Source organism: Pyxicephalus adspersus, chromosome 7, assembly GCF_032062135.1.
Source record: "Pyxicephalus adspersus chromosome 7, UCB_Pads_2.0, whole genome shotgun sequence".
Lineage (NCBI taxonomy): Eukaryota > Metazoa > Chordata > Amphibia > Anura > Pyxicephalidae > Pyxicephalus > Pyxicephalus adspersus.
This window is the reverse complement of record NC_092864.1, coordinates 11317573-11343397: the sequence shown is the minus strand read 5'-3', so window position 1 is coordinate 11343397 and position 25825 is coordinate 11317573. Positions and strand designations below refer to the sequence as shown.

At 40.2% G+C, this 25825-nt stretch overlaps 1 protein-coding gene across 2 annotated transcripts in view; it reads right to left on the bottom strand.

Annotated features, from left to right (window-relative positions):
* The window catches only part of LOC140335088 (melanin-concentrating hormone receptor 1-like), a 20153-nt gene extending 12116 nt beyond the window's left edge, over nt 1-8037 (bottom strand). For both annotated transcript variants that reach the window (XM_072417464.1, XM_072417465.1), the window contains exons 1-2: nt 7262-8037; nt 4677-4773 (exon numbers count right to left, since the gene is read on the bottom strand). In XM_072417464.1, the coding sequence (XP_072273565.1) occupies nt 4677-4761 (85 nt within the window). In that variant the 5' untranslated portion in view covers nt 4762-4773; nt 7262-8037. The remainder of the gene's footprint in view (nt 1-4676; nt 4774-7261) is intronic.
* Nucleotides 8038-25825: the final 17788 nt, after the last annotated feature.

Here is a 25825-nt window from a genome sequence, read left to right as displayed (position 1 = left end):
CCCCCCCCCCCCCCCAATTTTCACTCTACATCTTCATGTGTCCCCTCTCCTCCTCCACCCATACAAATCCACCCCCCAACTTTCACTCTATATGTCCATGTTTCCCCTCTTCCCATACATATCCATCACCCCTCCCCCCAACTTTCACACTTTATATAAATTCATATAATTTCACACCATATAAATTCATCCCAAAACTTTCACTCTATATGCCCCCTCTCCATATATATTCTTCCCCTCCTCCACCTTCATTCTTTATATATATCGCCATGTGCTCCTTCTACCTCTGCTTCTATATATATCCATCCCCTTATTTTCACTCTATTGGCCTACTTTATTAAAGCTCTCCGAGACTGGAGAGGATTCACTTTCATCAATGAAGCTGGGTGATCCAGCAAACCTGAAATGGATCTGGTCCAAGATTCAAAACATTTGCTAGCAAATAGAAAATGACTTTGAAAAAATCCATTCTAGGTTTGCTGGATCATCCAGCTTCACTGATGAAAGTGTATCCTCTCCAACCTTAGAGAGCTTTAAAAAATCAGGGCCATTATCTCCCTGTTTCCTTCTACCTCTCTTCAAATATGTATTGACTCTCCCCTTCTTTTACTTTATATCTACATGTGTCCCCCCCTTCCCATAAATATTCATCCCACAACTTTGACTCTATATCTACATGCGTTCCCTCTTCCCATGAGATAAAGCTCTGCTGTCTCCAACCATTTAATTATGGAAAACTTCCATTAGATTTCTGAGTAAATGATTGGGTATTTGCAAAGTAAACTTTCACCACATTGAATAAGCTAAGTGAATTATCCTTTGCAGGGCGATAATTCAGCTTGGTAAGTAAATAACCTATATTCCTTTAGTAAAGCACAACCTATATCTCCATGTGTACTGCTCTTTCCATATCCGTGACCCCATATCACATCACCATTTGTCCGCTCTGATGTCCAGACCGCCTTCAAATAAATACCTGTATCCTGCTTTGCAGTCTTTATATATTTGTCCTTCATGTGATTTAACTCTCTTTTGTAAAAACTGAAATATCTCTTTTGGTGCATCAATCCTTAAAACCATTATACCCAAGCTATCACTTTACCTTTGTATACAGATATCTCTCTGTTCAGTGCCCCAGTCCTTGCACCATTCCCTCTTGAGGCTTTATAATGAAATCCAGAGTCCTGTACGGCCGGGACTTTGCAGGACTTTGACACTCAGTATGCTATATATCCTTTGTGCCTACAAACTTCTAAAGCCATTAATCCCTCCTGACCGACTTTCAACCACCTTACAGCCTGGCAGTCACAGAATTCTATATTGGTACATGGAGAGAAACCCAAGAAGATTTTTGATAGTGAGATGAATTAGTAATCGGTGTCTTTGTAAGAGTGAGAAGAAAGGAAAGTTTAAGGGCTCCATCACTATTTTATACTCTTATCATTTATTATTTGTTATATGTATTGTTTTTATGTAAATGTAAAAATTTCACTGACAATTGTTGGGAAAGTCTAAGAAATGCAAATGATTAATTCATAGCAAAGAACTAGCAAGAAGGTTAAACCTGAATTCTATGCATTAGTACAAGAGCCAATCAGTTCTGCTGTAATGCTTATGAACAAGAACTTTACAGATAGGAGAAGAAGGGAGAGTGGCTGAAAGCTCATTATTATACAGGTAGTCCCTGGGTTACATGTGAGATAGGGACTGTAGGTCTGTTCTTAAGTTGAAATTGTATGTAAGTTGAAACAGGTACATTATTTTAATAAATGCAATTGGATGTCCTTAACTCTCGGACTACCTGTACTGCTTTTCCTTTTACTGTCCAGTTACAGGCTGGGGGAGGGCCAAGAAATGCAAGTGTTACCTAAAGGCAGAAGAATCAGGAACATGCGTAGGAATGACATCATCAGTGGTCTTCCAATGGCCAAAGACGATCGGCATCTTCAGCAAAATCCACTGTGGAAGGGGACGCGAAGATGGCGCCTTTCAAGGATGCAGCGATGACAATAAGTATATGCCATGATCAGTAAGTATGCTGTGCATGATCATGGCAGAAGTTCAACACCCACCAACAAGTTTATTTCCACATGCGCAACTTCACTCAACAGCTGTGCCTATAGTCTCATATAGTCACAGTCTCATATCCCAAGTATTGGGAAGCTTCACTACACAACCTCAAACCCGTTACAATGAATGAATGTACAACCTAAAGTAGACAATAATATATCCACAGAACCCTTTCTCATACAATCTCATACTTCTAACTCTTGAAATAGAAGCTAATTTCTAGCAATCTTAAATGACGTTCCCACCTCCCCTGAGGAAGCCTTTCTGGCGAAACGCCTTGGTATTACATAAACATCAATTGTATGAAATGAAATTAATGAATTCCAAAATTTCATACCTCTAGAATAGTGGTTTAATGTTAGAATAGTTTTTTTGCACAATTGGTGCAATAAAATTTTTTTCTTAATTTATGTCTGTTGTCACAAAGCCCTATTCTTCTTTTGCTCTTCTCTTTGACACACACTAAGGTGTGACAAATGCTGATCTCACGATAGGGGACGATTAATCTATTATTATTATATTGATGTTCCCACCTCCCCTAAAGAAGCCTTTCTGGCGAAAAAACGTCGGGTTTAAATGGACATCAATTCTATGTAATAAATAAATTCCATTTATTGTAATCAATAAATAGTTTTTTTGCGCAATTGGTGCAATAAAAATTTTCCTAATTTACGGAGGTTGCCACAAAGCCCCATTCTTTTTTTATTATTATTATTACTATTAAAAAAACAGGATTTATATAGCGCCAACATATTACGCAGCCCTGTACATTAAACAGGGGTTGCAAGTGACAGACAGATACAGAGAGTGACACAGGAGGAGGAGAGGACCCTGCCCCGAAGAGCTTACAATCTTCTTTTACTCCTCTCATGGAAACACGCCGAGGAAAATCTATTATTACACTATGTTTAATTTCAAAAACTTGGCACACATTAGTGATTTTTACAGAAGGGGCATTGCCTGTCTGTTTCTGCAATAATGACCTACCTGATCATGGAAACTTTAGTTCCACTTTACTAGATGGACTGGAAAGACTACGTGGGTCTGTTTACCCCTCCTGTTTGGCTGCTTCATTTGTCCAGAAAGAGTCAGCAATCAAAGAAAATAACATAAAAAATAAAGAAAAACATACAGTGATGGTCACAATGGTGGTGCCCACAGTGTTCTGCGGTGACAACCACGGTCCCAGAGGTTGCAGTTTCAAGATTTGCACCCAGGACGCAGTTGTGTACCCGGGAGCTGCCAGCCCTGCAGTTTCATACCTGGGGTCTGTAAGAGTCCCCAATTTACTTTTAATACTCCCAATCTCTTGGTTCCCTGGCACTGGGCAGACACAGCTGTTTTATAATTGTGGTCCTCTATTAAGTTTTTATCATAATTGTCCATTATGAGTGACCACAAACAGATTTCCAGTTGCCCATTCAAGGCAGTAATTGGTGAAATCTTTTTTTCGGTTCTGTTACCTCACCTGAGCTGCTTCCATTACTATCGCATTTAGGACCAATTACTAATTTCTGCAGAGACAGCGATTCGTTATCCAACTGTTAATTAGAGTTACAGATGTCATTATTGTGAAGCATCGGATTATAAGAGAAGGGAGGAAAATTGGACAGCGGCAGCAGTTGGATATAAGCCTGGGTAAGGAGCTTTTATCTCCACATGATATCAGATGCTAAACACACACTACAAAACTGTGACGGGGCTGAGGATAAGAGCCTGGAGACACATAAACGGAAAGACAAACAGCCCCTAATGCTAGAACAGGCTACTGAATCTCATCAGTAATACATCAACATACCCATCAAAATACATACGCTGCCCCCTCTTCTGTAGAACCTCGCCAAACACAACATTGCACCCCCCCCCCCCCCCCCCCCCCCTTTTCTGACAATTGAAGACAAACTCTGCTGTCTGTGACACCATTATCATGCAGCACGATAAAATTCTGAGACAAACAGGACAGGAGCTATGGGGGCTGATTGTAGATCTCAAGCTTTATGGAACCTCTGTGGAGAGACCACTGCTTCCACGAGCTCCTTTGTTATGGTATAGCATGGGGCAGGCTTTATTGGATGTGGTTGTTTTGCTCCAGATAATATAATTAAAAAAAAAACTGTCTTTAAACTTTGGTCTAGTGAATCTGCCTGGGCTGAGAAGATGATATTGGTGCTTTAAAATCCATCCTAAAAGGCTTACCCTTATGATTCTGCACCCTGCCTCTTAGTGCCAGCCATTGTGCAGCCTTTTAGGATCTACTCCTCAGTCCTCAGTGACATAAAGGGCAACAGTCTCTATGCTAGTCGAAGCTGTTTCCTTTTAGGTTCTCTGTTTCTAATTGAAACTCCACTGAACTGAGCAGGCAAGTGGCAGGCATTATTTTATTCTGTGTAAATTCCAGATTGAGTTATTGAGCTCCCTATCCAACCTTTTTTTCAACACATTTTGCCTGGAAAAATTTAAAAAGTGAGTCTACAGCTCCCCCTGCTGTCTTAGAATGCAACATGAAATAAATGTAATATTTTACCCTAAACATTTTTTTTTACTTTACTATGATATAAAAAATCCAAATAATATATATTCCCTTAAAGAAAAGACAAGTGATATACCTGCAGACGGAGAGCTGGTGCCAGTCAGATTTGAGTCATTGCAATCACAGAGGCCCAAACGCATCCCGCTGTCAATCTCCGCCATGTTTTTGGAGCCCTGGAGAAAAACTGTCCATATTAGTAAGGCCGGCTGTCTTTGTTGAAGGATATGTCATGCCAAAAAAGATCACATGCATAACATCTCTGCAACACATGCACCTTTCCCCATGCTTTATTGCTTTACAAAATGCTACAAGTAGAGAAATATAAGAAATATAAGCCTGACTTTTGAGGTGACAACACACAGAACGGAATGTCTAACCAGCGTTGTCAGCCCTGCGTTCCTGTCCACCACAAATTTTTTTTCCAGCATAGCAATGTGGTGGCATTGACTCCAGAGTTTGTCCATACATGTGTAGAGAAAGGGCTCTTGGGGGATGTAGATCTGGTGCCATGGCTATGGGTACTGACCTCCCATCAGCTGCCCTGCAAGAATTTAAAAGTCTGGGGATGCTGCAGGCAGTAAAAAAAATGATCTAGAGAGATGGACATGGAGGGGGAGAGAGGGAGGTCTCGGGGTAAATTTGGGTAATGCAGGCTTGTATTGCAAGGAGGAGCAATAAAGTTTAAAGATTGCAAAACAGAGCCTGAGGAAGCCTTAAAGTAAATGAAAACCCTAATTGGATTATCTTAGGTTGGTAAAGCACTGTGTATGACAAAATTTGTCTATATACAATATATATATATATATATATATATATATATATATATATAAAATGCTTTATCTATCTATCTATTTATCTATCTGTCTACTGAGGTATAAACTGAGGAATCTTGTTTTTATACTCAGGTGACACCTAGTGGCATATCCTGGAACTTCATCTCTTTTTAGTTTAACAGATCAGAGCTGTCAAAGACAAGCTTAAATGAGGACACAGCACCATCTACTGGTGGTCAACAACCATAAACAAAATATATTTTAGTATAAGTCCCATCATAACCAATTCAAAAGTACAAAAAACTTTACCCAGAGTTTCTCAACAAGAGTTCTATCAGAGGTTGCTATTGATTCCTTGAGCAATGAGCAATTGGGGAGGGTAAGGGACACCAATGATCTTTTTGGCTTCTTGTAAAGGGCATTTTACCCACCAGCAATGTAAAAGGCTTTCTTCGTACTGACCACCACGGCAATGGGCTGTGAGTGAATACATACTTTCATACTATATTTCTGGAATTTTTTGTTGATTACTGTTTTGAATGTTAGCAGTGACAGCCACATTTTCCCCAAGGTTTATACTCCAGTCAAACTATTTTCCTGTCTTTTTTCAGGTAAAAGTAGGTTTATATTCAAGTATATTCAACTTTTTTTCATTTTATACTTTTTTATTATATACTCTTACATATTAGTGCTTCTGGCCTCCTGCAGCCTCTTTGCAGCCTCCTCCTGTCTAAACGCACTCCCAGTAACTACTGCATAGCATTTCTCAGAGTGAGCTTCCTAATGGTGACAAGAGTACACCACGGCTCCACAATAATAAACAGCCACCTATAGAATCCACCCGCAAACCTTATGACAGGGTGACAACGCAGGAAATATCTGGACCGGGTATTATTTTAAGGATTTTTTTTTTATTATTTATAAACCTATAACTAAAAAGATTTGGTACTCCCCCCCCCCCACACACACACACAGTTACAAATCAGCGTTTAGATAATGAAACAATTCCACAGTCCGATTTTCTTGAAGGAAACCAAAAGTATATGAACTGCAACTAATTAGATTAATTTTCCACATCTTCTGAGTCACTGACCTAAAATCAGCATGTGGCCAGTGAAACCTAGGGGATGCCTGAACATATTACAAGTCGGTGACTCACCTTGATGTAAAGAAAGGATAACCATGACAGCTGTGTTATAACAATGGCTATTTATTATCCCCAAAGGGAAATGTTCAGCTTTTCGGATGCTTAGCTGTCTGCCTGCAGATGTGTATGGTTCTCTACGCCCGACAACACAGCGCACCGACTGTCTACATGGCAACCAGCACAGTTTGACCTTTTGAGCAGAAAAAAAAATACCCAAAAACTACATAGACGCAGACACAGGTGAGCGGTGCTATATATAGAGCTGAACATTTCACCACCCTGCTTCACAGTATCAGCTCTGGAGAATGACAAGTAGATTGAAAGGCTAACTGTTTGGCTACACAAAAAGCATATTAATATTTTTTAAGATAAAAAACTGTTTTTAATTTTTTTTAACAAAGAAAACATAATTGTGAAATGTAAATGTGATCCAATGAAGCAGCTTTTAATGTACAGAGCTGATGCTCTGTAGTTTGTTTCAGTTGCTTCTTGTCTGCCTGCACTACACATCCTGACTCTGGCTACCTGACAGTGACAACGCCGGACCATGCCTGAGCAATGGTGACAACTCAAGAACACCATTGGGGAAATAGCAATAGAGAGTTGTCACCAAATACGACCAAATATTATATGTAACTTTTTTATTGTACAACGCTGCTTAATAGGTTGGCGTTATATAAAGACTGTTTAATAATAATAACAAAATGACGTTTTATCCATTGTGTTCAGCTTCGCTCTTACCTGTACAAGTCAGTGGAAGTTTGCATCCCCGAAAATGCGATCGCAATCACCCGCAGGCTTCTCCGTCCCTCTCCTCTGCTCCTCGAACGTATTTTCTCAGTTGGACGGATTTCTTGTCGTTCATCGATCGCCTTTAACCCCTCACAAGGTAGAGCCCATGAGAACTTCCTAAATCTTTGCCGCAGTTGGAATTGAATTGCAGCTGTGGAGTAGACTGTAAGGATTTGAGCTCATTCCAATGTCGCTCCCTCCTTCATCCCTGCCATTCAGGAAAGGACGCAGCAAAGTAAAGCGGAGCTGGGAATCAGCTTGTGTGCGGATGCCTCTGCCTGCTGGTGTCTTTGAATGAATGTGGCTGCCCCTCCAATCACTGCACGACTAAACAAACCATGGAGAAGCTTAGCTATCCTTTGCGGTGAGGGAGGGTGCCAGCCAATGAGGGCACAAAGCCCTGCAGGCACAGGCGAACGAAAACAAAAAGCTCCTTACACGCTAGAGAGTGACGGACGCCACCACCGATGCAGCAGTGTGTTGCGTGAAAAAAGCATCCCTTAAGTGAATCCATACCCAAAAATAAAATGTCATATATTGCAGCCAGTGATGGACGTAGCCAGCAGTGGGCTCCTGTGCAGAACTGACTTGGGGGCCCTCCCTGCTAATCTGACCTAGGGGTCCCCTGCACAAGTGACTTAGGGTCCCCTATTAGCTGGGAAGGGTCCAGGGTCCTGGTACAACAGTACACATTGCACCTCCCTATGTTCTCCCCTAAATAAAGGGGGGCAGGTGTCTCAGTGGTTAGCGCTGGGTTCCCAGGTTGGTATCTCAGCCAGCACTCTATCTGCATGGAGTTTGCAGGTTCTCCCCGTGTTTGTGATGGTTTCCTCCCACATTTCAAAAACATGCAGTTAGGTTAATTGGCTTCCCCCAAAATTGACCTTACTGTATTAAAGACATAGGACTATGGTAATTCCCCCACCTACTAGATTGTAAGCTCTTCGGGGCAGGGTCCTCTCCTCTTCCTGTATCACTGTCTGTATGTTTGTCATTTGCAACCCCTATTTAATGTACAGCGCAGCATAATATGTTGGCGCTATATAAATCCTGTTTATTATTAATAATATTAATAATAATATTAATAATGGTAGGGACAAGGGATGGTGAGCTCCTATTAGGGACAGCTAGTGAAATGACTATGGACTTTGTACAGCACTGCCTAATATGTCAGCGCTATATAAATATTGTGTAGTAATAATAATAAATTGCAGACTACATGTCGTTAGATGTGCTTGCTGCATTTGTTTTCTTTATTCCTGTCTGTAACACACACACTTCCTGTGACGGCGACAACGCTTACTTACCATACCCTATGGAGGAGTTGTGTTGTCACCAAAACACAGGGCTTCAGAACTTTCCAATTTCCTCATATTCATACCATGGGAGGGTTTTGTAGTCTACAGATAACTGGGAAGAATTAGGAGTACAGGAAGTCATCAGAAGGAGCAAGTTTATTTTTAGGGATACAATCTACTTAAAAGAGTCAGGTGACCCCAGAAAGATATTTAGGTTTTTGGTAAATGCTTGGATGTTTATGGCTCCCCTTATGGTAGAGCCTGATGTCACTGCTCTTTTGAAAATGCCATCTGCCTGGCAGTCATGCCGATTCCTGCACTCTGATTGGCTGACCTAGGACAAGCAGGCATCCAGATTGCTCAACCTGCACACATATTGTAGGTCAGTGATTCACTAGATGAGCATGGCCGCCATTATTTTGGGTAAGGCCTGGTTATGTCCTCCTTCTCCCCAAATCACTACCCCCCCCCCCCCCCAATCCTTCAGAACAACCAACACACTTCGACCAGCTTTCCTGTCAGCACCACTAGGCTCCGCCCACTTTAGCCTTAGCACAACCAGCACACTGACCAACGTCCTGTCAGCACCACTAAGCCCCGCCCATAAAGCCTAGCTGCATAATCGAGCTTTGACCCGCTTTTCCGTCAGGACCACTAAGCTCCGCCCACAGCACAACTATACCACGCACATTTCCTTTGCCAAACCCTTAGACTCCACCCACCCTACCCTCAGCGCAACTAAGTTTTCTCATTTTCCTTCGTTTGCCTATCCCTAATCCATCAGGCTCTCCTCACCTCCCCCCTAACCCAACACGTCTCCTCCCACCCTTGTTTCGGCCTCACCAAGCTACGCCAACACAACACTCTTCACAGCTATCACAAAATCCCTACACTCACCCCGACTCCGCTCAACCAGGCTTTGCCTACTTTCCCGCTCCGCAATACAAGGCTCCTCCCACCCTCACCCTAACTCACCAAGCTCCGCCCAACTTTCCTCCTCAGCGCTTTCCCGCTGAGCAGTGTTAGACCCCGCCCACTTTCTGTCAGCGTAGAAGCTTCTCCTCAGGAAGAGTGTCACCGCTTCATGGATATCTAATATTTGGACTGTAATGGGTGCTCAGTGGTGATTCTATGTATGGTACAGGTTAGATAGATAGATAGATATGTATATTTATGGATGTCAGGCAGTGTTATGTGTGTGTCAGCGGCTGACTGGACTTGGGGTCATATTTATAATGACTGTTTTTTAGCTGCCTCCACCCCCACCACCATTCAAACCTTTTCTCTAATTTACAAAAACAGCCCCAGAAATGGCACCTTTATAACAAATGTCCCAAACAATCGCTATTCATTGCTTTCTAGGCCACCATTGTAATCTTGACCTACTAACCGGTGATATGAGAAGGGGGAAGGGCTTAGAGAGTGAAGCCGGTAAGGGTTAGTTTACGTTAACGGTAAACAAAAATGTGTAGTTCGCCTCTGGGGGGCGCCCAGCAGAAAATACACCTCAGTGTTGGTTGCCGGGATACCAGACATATCTTGGCTTCCCTTGCTGGGACTGTGTGGGAGCTGTGTCATGTGATGTTGGCCCAACCAATGATGATGGCCAAATGACGAGGAAGGAAGAAGATGGCGGCTCCCCTGGTTTAATGCAGACAAGTGTATACTCCAGGTTCAGCTTCATGCCTCCAGGAGCAGCAAATCACACCACAGGTCAATGCTTGTTGTCCTTGGGTTTGCAGTGGAGTTCTCCCTCTAGAGAAGGAAATGCAACCGCAACATGACGCTTCCAGGAATCGTGCTGCAACACAACCGCATGCAAACACTTGCACAAAGTGCTTCCTAAATAGTCCCATACAGTTGAAGTTCTACAGGTAAAGTGAAACTTTCGTTAAAATAAAAAAAATCACTTTACTTTCCCTAAAACCTTCGCAGCCGGCCTGAATCAGTCCTGGTTGAAAAAGATAATTGTTACTTTCTATAGAAGGATTATTCACCTTTCATTTAAAGTGAAAATTGTGGTGACAGGTCCGCTTTAAACTTGCAGCTGAACTCTTCGGTTCCTCATAGTTCAGAAATAGCCCTTAGTGACCATTGCTGCCCCTTTTGCTAACAAAAGAAGTGTTTAATGTCCTCAGAATACCTCATCTCACTCTCATTACAATATACACAATGGACCTGATTTATTAAAGCTCTCCATGGAATATATACTATCATGGGAGAACCTGGGAGATTCAGCAAACCTGGAATGGATTCTTCAAAGTTATTTGCTATTAGTTGGCAAATGATTTCAGTCCAATCCAGGTTTGCTGGATCTTCCAGGTCCCCATGATAGTCTATCTTCTCCAGTCTCAGAGAGCTTTAATAAATCAGGCTCAATGGGTGAATGTTTGACCCTTCTTCTCCTGTCCTGTATGTTGGGTGAAATTCTCAGTCTGGTCTCGACATGTCTTCTCTTGTTGTGTTTTTAGTGTGTTGGGGTAATTATTTATTATTAATTATGCATAGACACCGCATGGTACCATTTCTCTGGTATTGTGTGTGGTTCTTTTTGTGTATGTTAGTGAAATGAAGGCCACATACGGTACCTTAAAATGAACCATATTTATCCCTGTCTGTATATTTTTTACCATTGTATAGGTTTGAAGTTCGTGATCTCCAAACCAATATGATCTTCAGATCCATAATGAAGAATCCATAATGTCAGATCTCAATGCATTAAGGTCGGACATGAGGAAACAAAGCAATGCCTCTACCAAGATGGAGCCTACATACAGAGGTCAGAACAAGTCATGGTAAGGCAATAATTGGGAAGCAATCAGCTGCAGGGGGACTACAGGCAATACTGGTGAGTAATTGTTTGCCTTCTGGCAAAGCTTTCATAGTACAGGACCTCCTTATCATGTTTTAAAACAAATTATCAGGATTAAAGTTTATCTAAACCTGTATAGGGAACTTTTTAAGACGTGACCAAAAATTACCTTTTCTGGATACCTTAGTTGCTTTAAAACTACGAGTACTATTTCATGGTTCTCATTGATCAATGATCAAGAAAAGTGTCCTTCGTTAGGTTCTAGTTGACACTATCCCCATTATCCGTTGAGCGTTTTCCTTTTCTCCCCCATCCCCTTTGACCAAATGGGCATTTGAAAATATAATTTGTGTCATGCTGCTTTCTTTACCAAGTGGAGTTGTCCCCCGGATTATGTAAGCACCACCCAATGGGAGGTCAATTAACCAAAGCTCAAGGAACCTCTAACAAACAAAAGAATCTGGTAGAATATGGCTGCACTAACATCTAAAGGTGAGCCAGTGTCATGGGGTTTTTTCATTTAAAAACGACAAGTATTCAGAACCAAGAAGCCTAAATAAAAGACAAAATATAAAATAAATGAGCACCATGAGGTTGTATTGTTGGAATTTACAAAGTAATAGTATATAAATGAAATCAGTAACCTCTTTACTATTTCAAACAAAATACTTTATTTGATATCATTTAAAAGCAATTGAAGTTAAAACTATAGAAATAAAAAAAAATTAAAATACTTTTTTTTTTGGATTGTTTACTCCGGATTTAAAGGATGTATGAATGAATATTAGACTGTAAAATAGCTCAGTTGGACGTCACAATAGTGGAACTGTTGCTCACTGGGCTTAAATCCTGTAGCAGAGGAATACTTTGTTATGATTATTATCTGTGAATAGGACTCTTAACAGATTGTTTTATTTCTTCAGTAGGTACATTTTTGCCAACCCGAGGTACCCAAGCATTGCTCACCACTCCACAAGCCTTGTACAGACATACACTAGATCAAGGTTTCACAACCTCCTTAATCGGGGAACTCCAGGGTTCCTCCAGAGGTTGCTAGGGGTTCCTTAACCAAAGCACATTTTTTGCCTCTCGGGTCAGTTTAAGTGAGACCAATGAATTGTTTGGCGACATTCTTTCAAATTGTCAGCAAGAGGCATTTTTCCCATTGACCACCATACTAATATACTGTAAGCTGTGGGTATAGTGATTATAGCAGGGGTTCCCAAAGACCTGAAAGTTATTTTTAAGGGTTCCTTCAAGTTAAAAAGTTCAAGAAAGTCTATGATAGATTGAAAGGCAGATAGATAGACAGATAGATGGGATATATATTTATAGATGTTTAGATAGGGTGTATGGTGGCTAGGGATTTTAAAATTTAATTTTCGCTGCGAATCGGGCCATTCTCTCTTACTAAACATGTAAGCGAGAATGGCCTGTGTAAATTCATCTGTCGAGATTGAAATTTTTGGGACCTGCAAGAGCAATCAGGGCAGGGGAGCTGACAGCTCCGCTCCTCTGATTTGCTTTTGCAGCCCTGTAGTATGTGTTCTTGGATAGAGATTCTCTATCCAAGAACACAGGAGTACGGCAGCTGTGCTCTTCATGAATGAATGCAGCCGTGAGAATCATTTTATAATGATTTCCTCGATTTTCCAAAGGGTTCACTGAAATTTCAATATTAAAAAAAAAAATTAATATGATTCAGTATGTAAACAGAAAACAAGCCCCCAGCACTTTTTACTTCCCAACCGTTAAGCCCGTACTTTTCCGTGCAAAAAAAAGTTGCAATTATCGGTAACCCCGTACTTTTCTCACTATATTAAAATCTCACTTACCTGGTCCCGCTGTGCTCATCCAGCGTCGTGTCCGTGTTCCAGCGTCGTCCTCCAGCGTCGATCTCCCTCTCCAGCGTCGGGTGCCGTCTCCTATACCAGTGGGACCGGTAAGATGCCGGCCGGCTTCTTACCTGGTCCCGCTGATCGTCCCGCGTCGTTCTCCTTCCAGCGCTGGGTGCTCTCTGAAACAAGAAGCCGGCCGGCGGAGGAAAAAAAAAGCCGACCGGCTTCTTGTGCGTGCGTGGGCGATGACGTCGGCGCGTGTGCGGGAAATTCAAATTGAAACTCATTCATTCATTTTGTATTGGATTGGATACAGGAGTTTGTATTCAATCCAATACAAAATGAATGAATGAGTTTCAATTAAAAATAAATACAAAGTATGTATTTTGTATTGGATTGGATACAGGAATTTGTATTCAATCCAATACATAATGAGAGTTTGAATTTTGTTCTCATTTTGTATTGGATTGAATACAAAGTCCTGTATCCAATCCAATACAAAATAATAGAAAATATATTTATGTGGTTTTGTCTATAGGTATGTGACGTTGGACACTAGGGAAGTGTTTTAGAAAAATATATTACTATACAGTATATCGAATTATCGGATTTTCAGTATTTTTCATTTATTTATGTATTCTTGTTTAAGCTGAATTTTGTGTTTTTCGTTTAATTTTATTAAAAGTAATTTTTTTTTTTTACATGATTGTGTGTTTCAAACATTTTTTATATTCATAATATCTACTAGACCCCTATTCGGACATATTTCTGTAAGTTACAGGTCTACAATTTAAAAAAAAAAATTTCATGAAAACCTGTAACGCTTTTGGTACAGAAATCTAGACGTCAGTGTAACGCCCAGGTGGTTAAAGAAATTAACCCTGCAGGGGAACAAGAGATTTTAGAAGTGATGTGCACAGCAGGGCCGACGGGAGTTTCAAAATTTTGGAGTTGTCTCCACAACACTAGGGGACAACTGTCTAAGAGAGGCATTCCCCTAAACTTCTATATATTTATTCATATGGTCTGTTGCAGGGGCAGGCTGTAAAGAGAAATTTCCCTAAGAGTACACAGGCAGAAAAAAAATACCACAGCAGAAGTTTTAACCTTTGCCTTTTGTATTTACATCTGGGCTGTACATATACTTTAATGCTGCGTAAACAGTACTCTTTGTTTTAAATCGCTGCTGGTGGGTTGGGGTGCCTGGGCACTTCTGTCATTACAATCTCATAGCTGTATATCTGCAGTGTGAGATCTAAGGCACTGCTGACTCACACAGCTGGTCTCAGGAGATTAGGAGTGATGTTTAGTGATGTTACAGCTGAACTGCTTGTGTGTTTCTGATTCTGCTTCATTCCTTCTGCAGATCTGTTGTTCCTCCACCATGGCCCACTGCTTCTGGATATTCCATCAGATCTCCATGCATCAACACAGCATCTCTGACATGAAGAAGCAAAGCCCTTCCTCTATGAAGATGGCACCTCCACACAAAGACACACTGCAGATCAAGGTACAGTAAGTCAGTAACAGACAGAAGAGATCAGCTGCAGGGAACCACAAGCAACACCGGTGAGTAATCTTTCCTCTGCTTGCATTTTTTGGACACAGCTTTCACATGACTTGTTCTCTTTACATACTTGCATGTACAATATCAGGATAAAGTGTATCTAACACTACTTGTACTGCAGTATATTACATTTTTGCTTGTGGGTTTATATGTGCTTTAAGCAACAACCAGAAACAAAACAATACTAATAAATTCTAAGAGATGGATTGGCAAAGTGAGAATACCAAATAAGGTTCTGGGCTATGTTTTCTAGGTTCTAGGTTCTGTGCTCTTATCTAGGTTCTGGAAACTTGGTTTAGTCTCTCTGAACTGGGTTCTATAAGTGTGGACAAGTGGTCTGTAAGTAGGCAGTACACTATAAAACTACTCAGCCAAGTATGAGAATCAACCTTGGTTCCAGGTTCTGTGAACCTTCTCGATTATGTAAACTTTTTTTGCATAGGTCTGCATAGCTGGTCATCTTTGCATTATTTTACCAAGATAACTGGACAGACAATGCAAAGCTGTCAAAGGGAAGGAAGCTGGAAATATATATATGAGCATATACAACTAACCATGATTAAAATTATAACAGAGGTCCTGCCATCTCTGCCCTAGACCTCATCCTTTATTAGTTAAACTAATGCAGTAATGAAGGAAAAATAGAATTTGTTAGCTGTTCATGTTCCTTATTTATTCATTTTCTTTCAGAAAGATCATATATATATATATATATATATATATATATATATATATGCTGCTTGAAACTAAAATTTCCATTGCAAGCTAGTGTTTACTAGTATTTTAATGTGGTTTTCGCAGCAAGCTGCCTCTATCGGTCCGTTTCCTGGGATAGTCTTTACATGTCTTCTTTTATATAATTTAATATATACAGCCTCATAGGCCACAAAAAGGTCAGATTTTTTATTTATTTTCTAACTCATTGTAAACCATTCCTTTACTTTACCATTTACTTTTGTCTGTTAAAAAAATACTAAAAATGTATATGAATCCTGTCCCTTGTAGAAATGGACTGAAGGGGTTTAACCTTGTCATATAAATGAAAAGTGTTTTGGTTTTACAAATATTTTAGAGATGATTCCAGAAGCACCCAATTTTCAGAAACTGACACTGAGCTAAAGGGCCTGATTTATAAAAGCTCTCCAAGGCTGGAGACGATACACTTTCATTAGTGAAGCTGGGTGATCCAGCGAACCTGTAATGGATTTCTTCAAAGTCATTTGCTATTTGCTAGCAAATGTTTTGAATCCTGGACCAGATTTATTCCAGGTTTGCTGGATCACCCAGCTTCACTGATGAAAGTAAATCTTCTTTCTGTAGGTCTTTTAGAACAGACATTAACATGGTGGGCATTGTACATCTTATATTGCCACAAGTGCAGCAGACAGGATTAGCTGGAATTCATTTAAGGTTTGCCCAGTCCTTTAGTCGCATGAAATATATGTGGAGCACTGTATGAAATTTCACAGACTGTGATTCAGTGACATTTGACCCATGGATTCAGGGGAAATTTCAATGTGTTGCTTCAGTCCATCTTACTAATTCTCTTCTTGTAGAAAATGGGTGTTAAGTGATGATTTATAGCCATTTCAATGTTGCCCTATAATTCCAGTATTGTTGTGGTGTTCATATAATGTGTCATAGTTTGTATTAGTTATGTATGCTGGTTTGTCATCTATTGATTTACAGCATTATGAAATATATTGACACTTTATATAGATGGATGCTTTGAGTAAGTATATATAGTATACACAGAGCACCTAGTAAAGTCATTGAGGAGTTTCATTCTCAGCATTTTGCCTCAGAGGCTTCATTGAACATTTTGGTATTCTGTGAAGGAATGAATCCTGCAGGGGAACAGAAGGGATTTTAAGAATGACGTATGCAGCACGGCGATGACTCAGCCCCAGCGTGAAATCCTGCTTCTCTATTATCTTATTTTAGAGAAGACCAAAAGTCAGTCGGCGGTGCCTGCTCTTGTCAAGCGGCCATTAAGCTCTGTATATTTGTCAAATGACGAGTTCCAATGACGCCAGGACATCTTTGTCCTCACTTACTGCCAGAATACTGCACAAAGGCAAACCATGTCCTGCATAGTTTTCTCTCTACAGAGGGATATTGGGGTCACTGCAGATTACTTCCCCAAAATACTTCTTTTTTTAAAGATTGATAAAATGATGTTGTTTTGCCAGCATAGATAATAAAGCAGAAAAATATACAATTAAATGTTTCTTTATTACCTAAAAAAAAAACATATCTAGTGTTTTTTGACTTTGTAGCAGTCTCTAGTGTACAGAAGAGCACAGACTGGGACAGGGAGCAGCAGCACAGAAGGTCAGACAGAATAGTCAAAGTGAAGAAGCAGGAATTTCCTCTGAAACGAGTAGCACTCATGTAAAGATGTGTGAGCTCTGCTCGTTAATAAAGTTCTTTGAACCATGGCTATGTGAAGGCATGCCTCAAAGGGGGGTGGTGATACTGTGAGGAAAAGGTCAAAATGATGTACTGTTGTTCTGTCTAGGGAGGACAAGTACCATAGTTGGAAAGTATTTGGAGAAAGTGGTGGCGTTTGGGTACATTTTTACATTTCATGTGATTACATCAAGGTATATTCACTGTTTCCCTTTATTATTTGCACACTAATTTGTGAATATATTTTGTAACAGTTTGTGTTTTTAAAAATAGCAAATGCACCATCATTATATTTTTAAATCTTTTGGTATTTTTGTGCATTCCGTATTAAGAATAGATGTAGCGTGGAAGCCTTGACTATTTCCAGTTTTAGAGTCAGGCATTTAGATTTTCTATCAAGTGGCAATTCCGTGTGTTAGCTACCCTTCCCGGAGTGGGTAAGCAATAGCTTTGATCTCGGGATGAGTCATTCCATCAGTCGGCACTGAGTGACTCATCGTGTAGGCTCGTGCCAGCAGCGCCGCCACATTAGTGTGCTGTCAGGTGAGACCGGCTCTCTAGACCTCGTACACACATCACTACAACAGCAATTTATAGCAATATCAGACATTTACACTTTTATGACGTATACAATAAAGATTAATATTTTTCTGGAAAACAATTAAAGTTTCATGAAATTTTTATTCCCCTTATATAATGGAAAAGACATAATTACATCAATCTACTTAAATGTCCTTATTTTAATGTATACACAGATACGTCCTTATGATTGCAGCCTGAGTTCAGCAAAAACCATCCTTACAGTCTATTTAGGACAGTAATTAAATAATGTGCTTTATCTTAAGGGACACGTGTTCCTAAAGCACATCTCTAAAACTCACCTTCTCAAATCACATACCTCTTTCTTCCATCTACAGACCCGCACATATACGTTTTAATCCAGTTGTTTTCTGGTTTGTCTTGGATGTCCTATGGACATTTTTGTATTGTGCAGTTCTTGGGTTGGGTTCCTGCGGTGGTAGTGGAGTTCTTGGACAACATGGGACCAAAAATGTATTAAAGCTCTCCAAGATAAGACTATCTTGGGAGAACCAGCAAACTTGGAATAGATCTTGTCCAGGATTTTTAAGCATTTACTAATTTATAACAAATTACTTTTATGAAATCTATCCCAGGTTTGCTGGATCACCCAGGTTCTCCCATGATAGTCTATCTTCTCCAGTCTTGGAGAGCTTTAATAAATCAGGCCCAGTCTGTCCAATTTTTTACAGCACATACCAACATGCTGGTGTAGACTGAAACTATACGACAAATGGTAAATTGCCTGGCTTATGCATTGGGAATGCAGTGGTACCCAATGCAGCCTAACGCTACTGAGATCAATGCACTGTCCATTCCAGGTTTGGTGAATCACCATTCTAGGTTTGCTGCATCAACCAGGTTCTCCAGTGATAGTCTATCGTCCCCAGTCTTGGAGAACTATAGTAAATCAGGTCATATGTTAATTAATGTGATTGTGTCTTTTTTATCATATTTGCTGATTTGCTAAAAAAAAAAAATAGTTACGGTAATCAGTTTTGACACATACTTATTACACAATGACAGCTTCTCGTTGTGACAACTGTGATTGTTCAGCTTGGTGACTACAGGATCAAACAGCACACTCATTGATTAAGGATTGTTAGTGGGTGACTGAGGGCAGGATTTCAGTTAGAATCTCTCATAGGTCAACATTTCCTTGAGAAACCACGTGCAGAATATTATTTGGTTGCAGTCATCAAGGCGGTACATTATTTTATGATACTTATGATAGTATAGCTGTTATAAAAAATGTTTTTAGTCTTTCACAATTCCCTGTGCATCCAAAAATAGAGAAAGATTATAATCTGAAAAACTATTTTACCACCAATATACAGATATAAGCATAACCCTTGTGAAACTATTTTTACCTCAGGAGTAGCTCATCCATTGTTTAAAGATTTTACGAAAAACAGTCCTTAAGTAACTTATTATATAAGTGATTTTTTCTCCTCACATATTCAGCAATAATGTTGATGGTCGCTGTCTGATAAATCTCTAGAGCAGGGGGTGTCAAACTCTGGTCCAGGGGCCAAATCTGCCCCCCAACTTTTTTTTTTTTGGCCCCCAAAGAAATTCTAAATATGGACTGCACTGGCCCACCGCTGCATTGAAATAGCGCCGCTACTACAATTCCCGTCTATAGACCAGCGGGCTCTTTGCCTATGCGTGGCCCCGCATTGGACTGTTATAGAGACTCAAAAAATGCCAGTAATTTTAGAAGCGGCGCTATTTCAATGAAGAGGGAGTTCCAGCGGCGGGCCACTCATAAGATTTATCTACGCATGCGTGAGATCGACAAATTTTGCTCTTCGAGCAAAAAGGTTATTTCTTCTCATGCGTAGAAGGAGCGCCCAAGAGCCTTCCGGATGCCTGATGTAGGTATCCCGGGAGGCTTTGCTCGTTCTCTACCCTTTTATGTAAAGTGAAAATTCTGAGTATAGGTACGCTTTAACAGCAACTCCCTGTAATACTGATACTAACCTAATCTATGGAACAAAAGTATAATTGTTTTTTAATTCATTCATGGTGTTTTCTCTCATTTTTGTAGAAGATTTTCAGCATCATTGTTTCACTCTAAAAATGATGAAATAGATGATGAATAGTTAAAGCGTACCTAAACCCACAATTTTCACTTTACATAAAAGGGTAGACAAAATTCTGTTTGTTTGTTTTTTAAGTGCATCACCCTTTTTTTTAAAATAAAAGCCTGCAGCACTGCCCCCTAATTTTCGATCGCCTAGGTGATCGAGAATAATTAGGAGCGCAAAGCCTCCCGGAATGCCTACGTAACGCATCCCGGGAGGCTCTTGGGTGCGCATGGCTGAGAAAAGGAGTCTTTTCGTGAAAAGGGAAAAAAATTGCCGACATCATGCATGCACAGTGAGATCGGCAAGTTTTTTCCCATGTACGTCACCCGATCTTGTGCCTGGGTCGGGTGATGTAGGTAGAAGAACCCAGGAGAAGAGGCGAAGATGGTGGCGCCCCTAGCGCCAGCACAAGGACGGATGCCGAGATGATGTGGGACCAGATGGAAGAGACCTCCGGACTGATTGACTGCGCTGGGGGATTAAAGGTAAGTTAAATTTTTGTTTGTTTTGGGGGACTTTTAAGTTTAGTTCCTTTTTAACCACCTGACCGATAAGCCCGACCTTGGTACGGGCTAAAAAAAGTTACTATTTTCGATAAGCCCGAACTTTTCTCACTGTATGTAAATACAGTGAGAAAAGTTTGGGTTTATGGATCACTTACCTGGTCCCGCTGTGATCGTCCATCCGTCGTGTTCCAGCGTCGGGTGTCCTCTCCGGGAAGAAGAAGCCGGCCGGCTTCTTCTCCCTCCGTTCTGTCCAGCGTCGATCGCAAAAAAAAAAATACCTTCTCCCTCCGCTCCTCCGGACACGTCTTCTCTCTTCTGTCTTCAGCCGGCGAGTGCAGTGACGATCACCGGGGTTTCCCCAACAATCTGCAATAAAAAAATATAAAAGGTATCTCCTCAGGGAACCATTAGCTGTATAACGTTAACTCATTTTGAAGTTGATAGCTTTGTCTCCTGCCAGGAATCAGGACCCTGCTGCTCACACTTTGGCCCTCAGAAAGCAATATTGAAGATGTCAGGAGTCAGGAATGAACACATTAATACCCAACAATGAATTGGAAATTGCTGTGTATGAAAAGGACAACCAGAGTCTAGTGGAAAATGTTCTCCTTCCTCCAGCCTGCAATATATATTTATTGAGAGGCCAGGCAGATGACCTTTCTTGTGATGAATGCTCCTGCACAGCTTTCCGTGAAATACCCATAGACAAAAAGCTAGGGAAGAACTCTCTCTTAGTCATTAGAGCCTCATTTTGACCCCGACAAAGCTCATGACATCGGTGGCTTCTGTTCTGAGCCTCTCTGCTGCACTTTAATAAAAAATACATTTCTCTGTCACCAAGAAACCTAAACAAGACAAAGAGGTGTATATAAAAGCTAGTAGGTGCAGCTTGTATTAGATGTAAAACTATATATTTCCCATATAAAGCCATTTAAACTTTAAAATGTTTTAGCTTGCAAAGAGCTTTAATTAGGTATTGAACGGAGCAGCTATCAAAATTTCCTGGCGCTGAGCAGTTGATCAGAGGTATCCTTGGAAACAACAAAATGTGGTGCCATGCATCTAGAAGCAATAAATGGTCAGTCTGCCCAAAGTTGATATTGCGGTAATTGTGTTTGGGCTTTTACTGCAGTAAGAACGTAAATAATATTCTGCAAAACATTAAGGACCCATTTATACCATTTTGTTGCGTTGCTCAGCTCACTGCCAAAGATGAAATTTTTTATTTAGTAGGCCTAGTTCACACTAACACGCTGCATTGATATGCGCTGGGTGAACATGGATCTTTCTGCATTAAAGCAGAACACAATGCTCAAAGCACTACAGCACATCAATGCATTCTGTAGCATGTAATATGGAATGCAAAACAAAGTTTTTAGAGTTTTTCTGTGGATAAAAATGCATTAAAAAATTCATCACACATTGACTTATAAGAGTCTAACACACTTCTATACATGAAAAATGCACACATCATCTACAGGTACATCTCGGAACAAGTCCAGGTGAACATAGGTAGCTAAAAAATGAATGTACCTGTTCGGACTTACAATTTACAACTTACAAATTCAACTTAGGAGCAAACCTACAGTCCCTATCTCGTATGTAACCGGAGGACTACCTGTATGCTGTCCCATGGGATAGTTTCTTTTCATAAAGCAGCATTTTAGACGGAACTCACAGAATTTTTAAGATCTTCACATCTGCAGTGCTCCCTATATTTTACTTTTTAAATTCTTACAGCTAAACATCTCGGTGCTAAAATTTGAAATTGTTCAGCCAAGACTCACTTTTGAAGTGAAACTCCCAACATTATTTACAGAAAATAAAACTACTGCAAGAAGTTTAGCAAACTTTGAAACTAATGTCTACTTTTGCTTTTATCATTGAGATCCTTTGGATACCTCTTGCAAAGCCCCTTCATATGTTTTAGGATAGGTGGTTCCCCCATTAGAAAGGGTCAAGGAAATGTCTGGCAATTGTCTGATTACTTAATAGCATAACTTATTGATAAAAAGAATACAAAACTTTTCCAGGGATTTCTATAGTTGGTCAGTGAAAATTTAACTAATTAAACCATTTTTACATTTATTTTAAAAAAAGTTGCATTCAATGTACTTGAGCAGCTTGTATTCAAAAATACATTTATTAAAAGGGCAACCAACATATTTTAGAAAGTGGGGAAGGGGGCAAATTAGTCTGTTATGCTATGGCACAAGAAAGGGCTGTCTTTTGTCCTGGCCATCCAGACTGCATGCCTGAACTGGTTAAATTTGTAAAGGGGGACCAAACACATTCGCTGGGTGCAACATGAAAGCATCTTTCCAGCACAAATTTACTGTAGGAGAGACAGTTAACCTATCGTCATGTTTTTTAGGTGTGTGGGTAAACTGGACTGCCGTAGGAAACACACATAAACACCCTGAGAACATGCAAACTCCCTGCAGATCCTGTCCTGAGACCATAGTGTACAAAATATTACTTATATTACTTATATAGTTACATAAAACTAACACTTTAAAAAGATGGAAAACATCTTTGGAACAACATTAACATGGCAAAGCTAATATGACATTCTGGTGCTTGGGTTTAGATCCTCTTAAACATTGATTCTTTTTTAATGCTTTGCCAATTATTACTAAATATCTTTGGCTGAAGCTCACTGTAGTAATAAGGCTCTCTCATCAGATGGCACAGGTAGATTATGACCTTAATACCTTTTACAACATGTGCTGTGCATGTAAAACAATCAGTGGCATTTCCATTTGAATAAAGTTTATTATTCTACCGTAACAAAAAGTAAGCCCTAGGCTTTCTTCATTAACACGTCAGGGATTTTTCTTTTTGCCTGGCAGCTGCTGCTTTCAGCTCTTCTACCAAATGATTATCCCCACGCTTTTGTTTACACTCTTGGTCAGGCAAGTGAAATAATCAGGTTTGGTGCGTAGAGCCAGGATTGGGGATATTAGGTTATGCAGGTCAATGATGCTCGCTGGTTATCACACAAAACACATTAGAGGCATTTTTTTAACTGAGTGCATGCTCAGAATTCATTTCTAAACGTTTACTTACTAAACCAAATTGATGCACTGTGCCCCTAATCCGCTTCATTAGCTGCCACATGGATCCAAGTTATGTCGCCCCGCCACTTTTGAGAAAATGCAATGCTATGATGCTCCAGCATAAGGTTGTGCTTTCTGGCTGCAAGCAGAGAAAATCTTGAATGATAAGTAGAAAAAGCTTTGTCGGTCTTTAAAAGCTTAAGGAGCCTAGAACTTATCTACCATAGTGATACAGCTGTGCCTGGTACATGTGCAATTTGGCAGCTAACATTTTAATAAAACTTCAGTATAGCTGTGAGTTAATGCCTGGCAGATGACAGTGTTGCTGTGACATTCATGTCAAGCAGTTCACCTATACAAAAGAAAAAAAAAACGATTTGCTTTTTAATTACTTACAATCCTTACATGCAATAAAAGTTACTGATTCCACAGCTCTGCCTGACATAAATGCAGTTCCCTTTTCACAAATGGAGCAGGTTTGTTTTTTACTTTGTTCATGATGTCCATGGTGTTGTAAAGAAGTGTGACTGGACTAAAGGCATGCAGGCATTGTGCTTCACTTCAGCTTGATTTGTGGCACTAAATGCTGTACGATACATTTACCATACAGTGTTGCTACATATATCATATTATTTTAGGAAATTATAGCAGTGATTCCAGAAGGGGGCCCTCAGCAGTTCTAATATTATGGGGTTAACAGAAACATGGTCTTGGACTTTTAAGTCCTTTTTGTAGGTGATAATAATTGGTTGAAATGTCACTGAACCAAATCAGAAGGGATTGCCAATTATTATTCTAGGAAAGTTGGCCTGTAGCTAATATAGAGCGCAGGGACACATGACAGGGTGAGGAGGGAAGACAGGAAAAGAAGGGTTAATTTAAAAAAAAAGTGTGGGAAATTCAAATAAAATGCGGGAAAAAATGTTATATATATATATATACCTTTATAAGTGGTTAAATAAATGGGCTGCTATGGCCAATTTAATCCAACAGAAGTCTGGCATGTTTGATTGGCATGTATAAAAAAGTGGGAGGGGTGGAATTGGTCATTGGTTACGGTAGCAGTTTCAAGGATTACTCTACTCTACCCTAGTCAAGTATCCCTGCATCTATAAATGTATTGTTGCTGAATGGTTTGCCCTGGTGGAGGATTAGCCTCAACTAAAGTATGTGATGTATAGCTGTTTATTTTTGACACAAATAGTCTGGGTGGGCACCGTAGAGCATTTTATTGTTATTCTGTCTGCATGTTTAGATCAGTGAGAGCATATTGTATACCTGGTGGTCTTCTATTTAAAGCACTTTGTGCCCGCAGCTAAGTTTATTGAGCCAATGACACCTGGCTGTGTCAACTGCTCCATCTCTGCAGCAAGAAGCAGTAAACTACCTTGTACACAGAAAGGTAGTCATGGTATGGTCAATGCTACCTACATTTTTACCTAAGTTAAAGGCTCCACATTTTTGAAAATAACAGGTACAGCGGCACATAATTTATAGTTTGGGCTTTTATAAATTGTACTATGACATTGACTTGTAGTAAGTAAATAGGTTACTACCAATTTGCTGTACTAGCAATGCCATTTTACCAGTCAATTTCTGGGTAGTTAAATCACCCATCATTACCACTGTCCCTTAGGAGGGATTAGCTACATGTCCTGCCAATTTGCATCTTTGATATTGTTTATCCCCACCTCCCTATTTCAGAAAATTTGGGGTTCAAAGAAGAGGGCAGGACATTATGGTTGGTGTAGTTTTTTATGTTTAATAATTGGCTCCTGGAGGCACTTGCTTTTGAATTTGTTTTTTTAATTTGTGATCCCCATATCTATACTTTCTTTAAAGCAAGCTGGTTAAAATGTTGGGTACTAATTGCTATGAGGGTGCTTTTGTGTACCCTGAAAAACTCAAGTTATAACCAATAGTTTAAAAGATATAAAGAGAGTTGATAGGCTTCAGAATATGACAAGTAGCTTTTACAGACACTATTATGTTATAACATGGTGCTGCCAAGGACACCTTTGTATACGCCCTTTTCTACAATCACTCCAGGAGCACGATTTCTGCAGTCATCTGAATTTGATGCAACACCAGACCATGCTGTGGGGGACCCTTTTGGCTCAGGAGGTCCTGGGGCCCTTGTGCAGCCACACACGCTGCACCTTGGTCTGCCCCAAGATTGGAGTACTTTTCTCTTCTTATACCTAATCGTTTATTGACACAAGAGGTCATTTTATGTGTGCAGTCTGTTGCTTTCTGCAGCATTGTGGAACCCACAAAACCATTTGCATGTTTTACACTTGTGAATCGAGGGTTTTGTCTTTAATCAGCTGCTATGTAGGTTATGAAGAATCC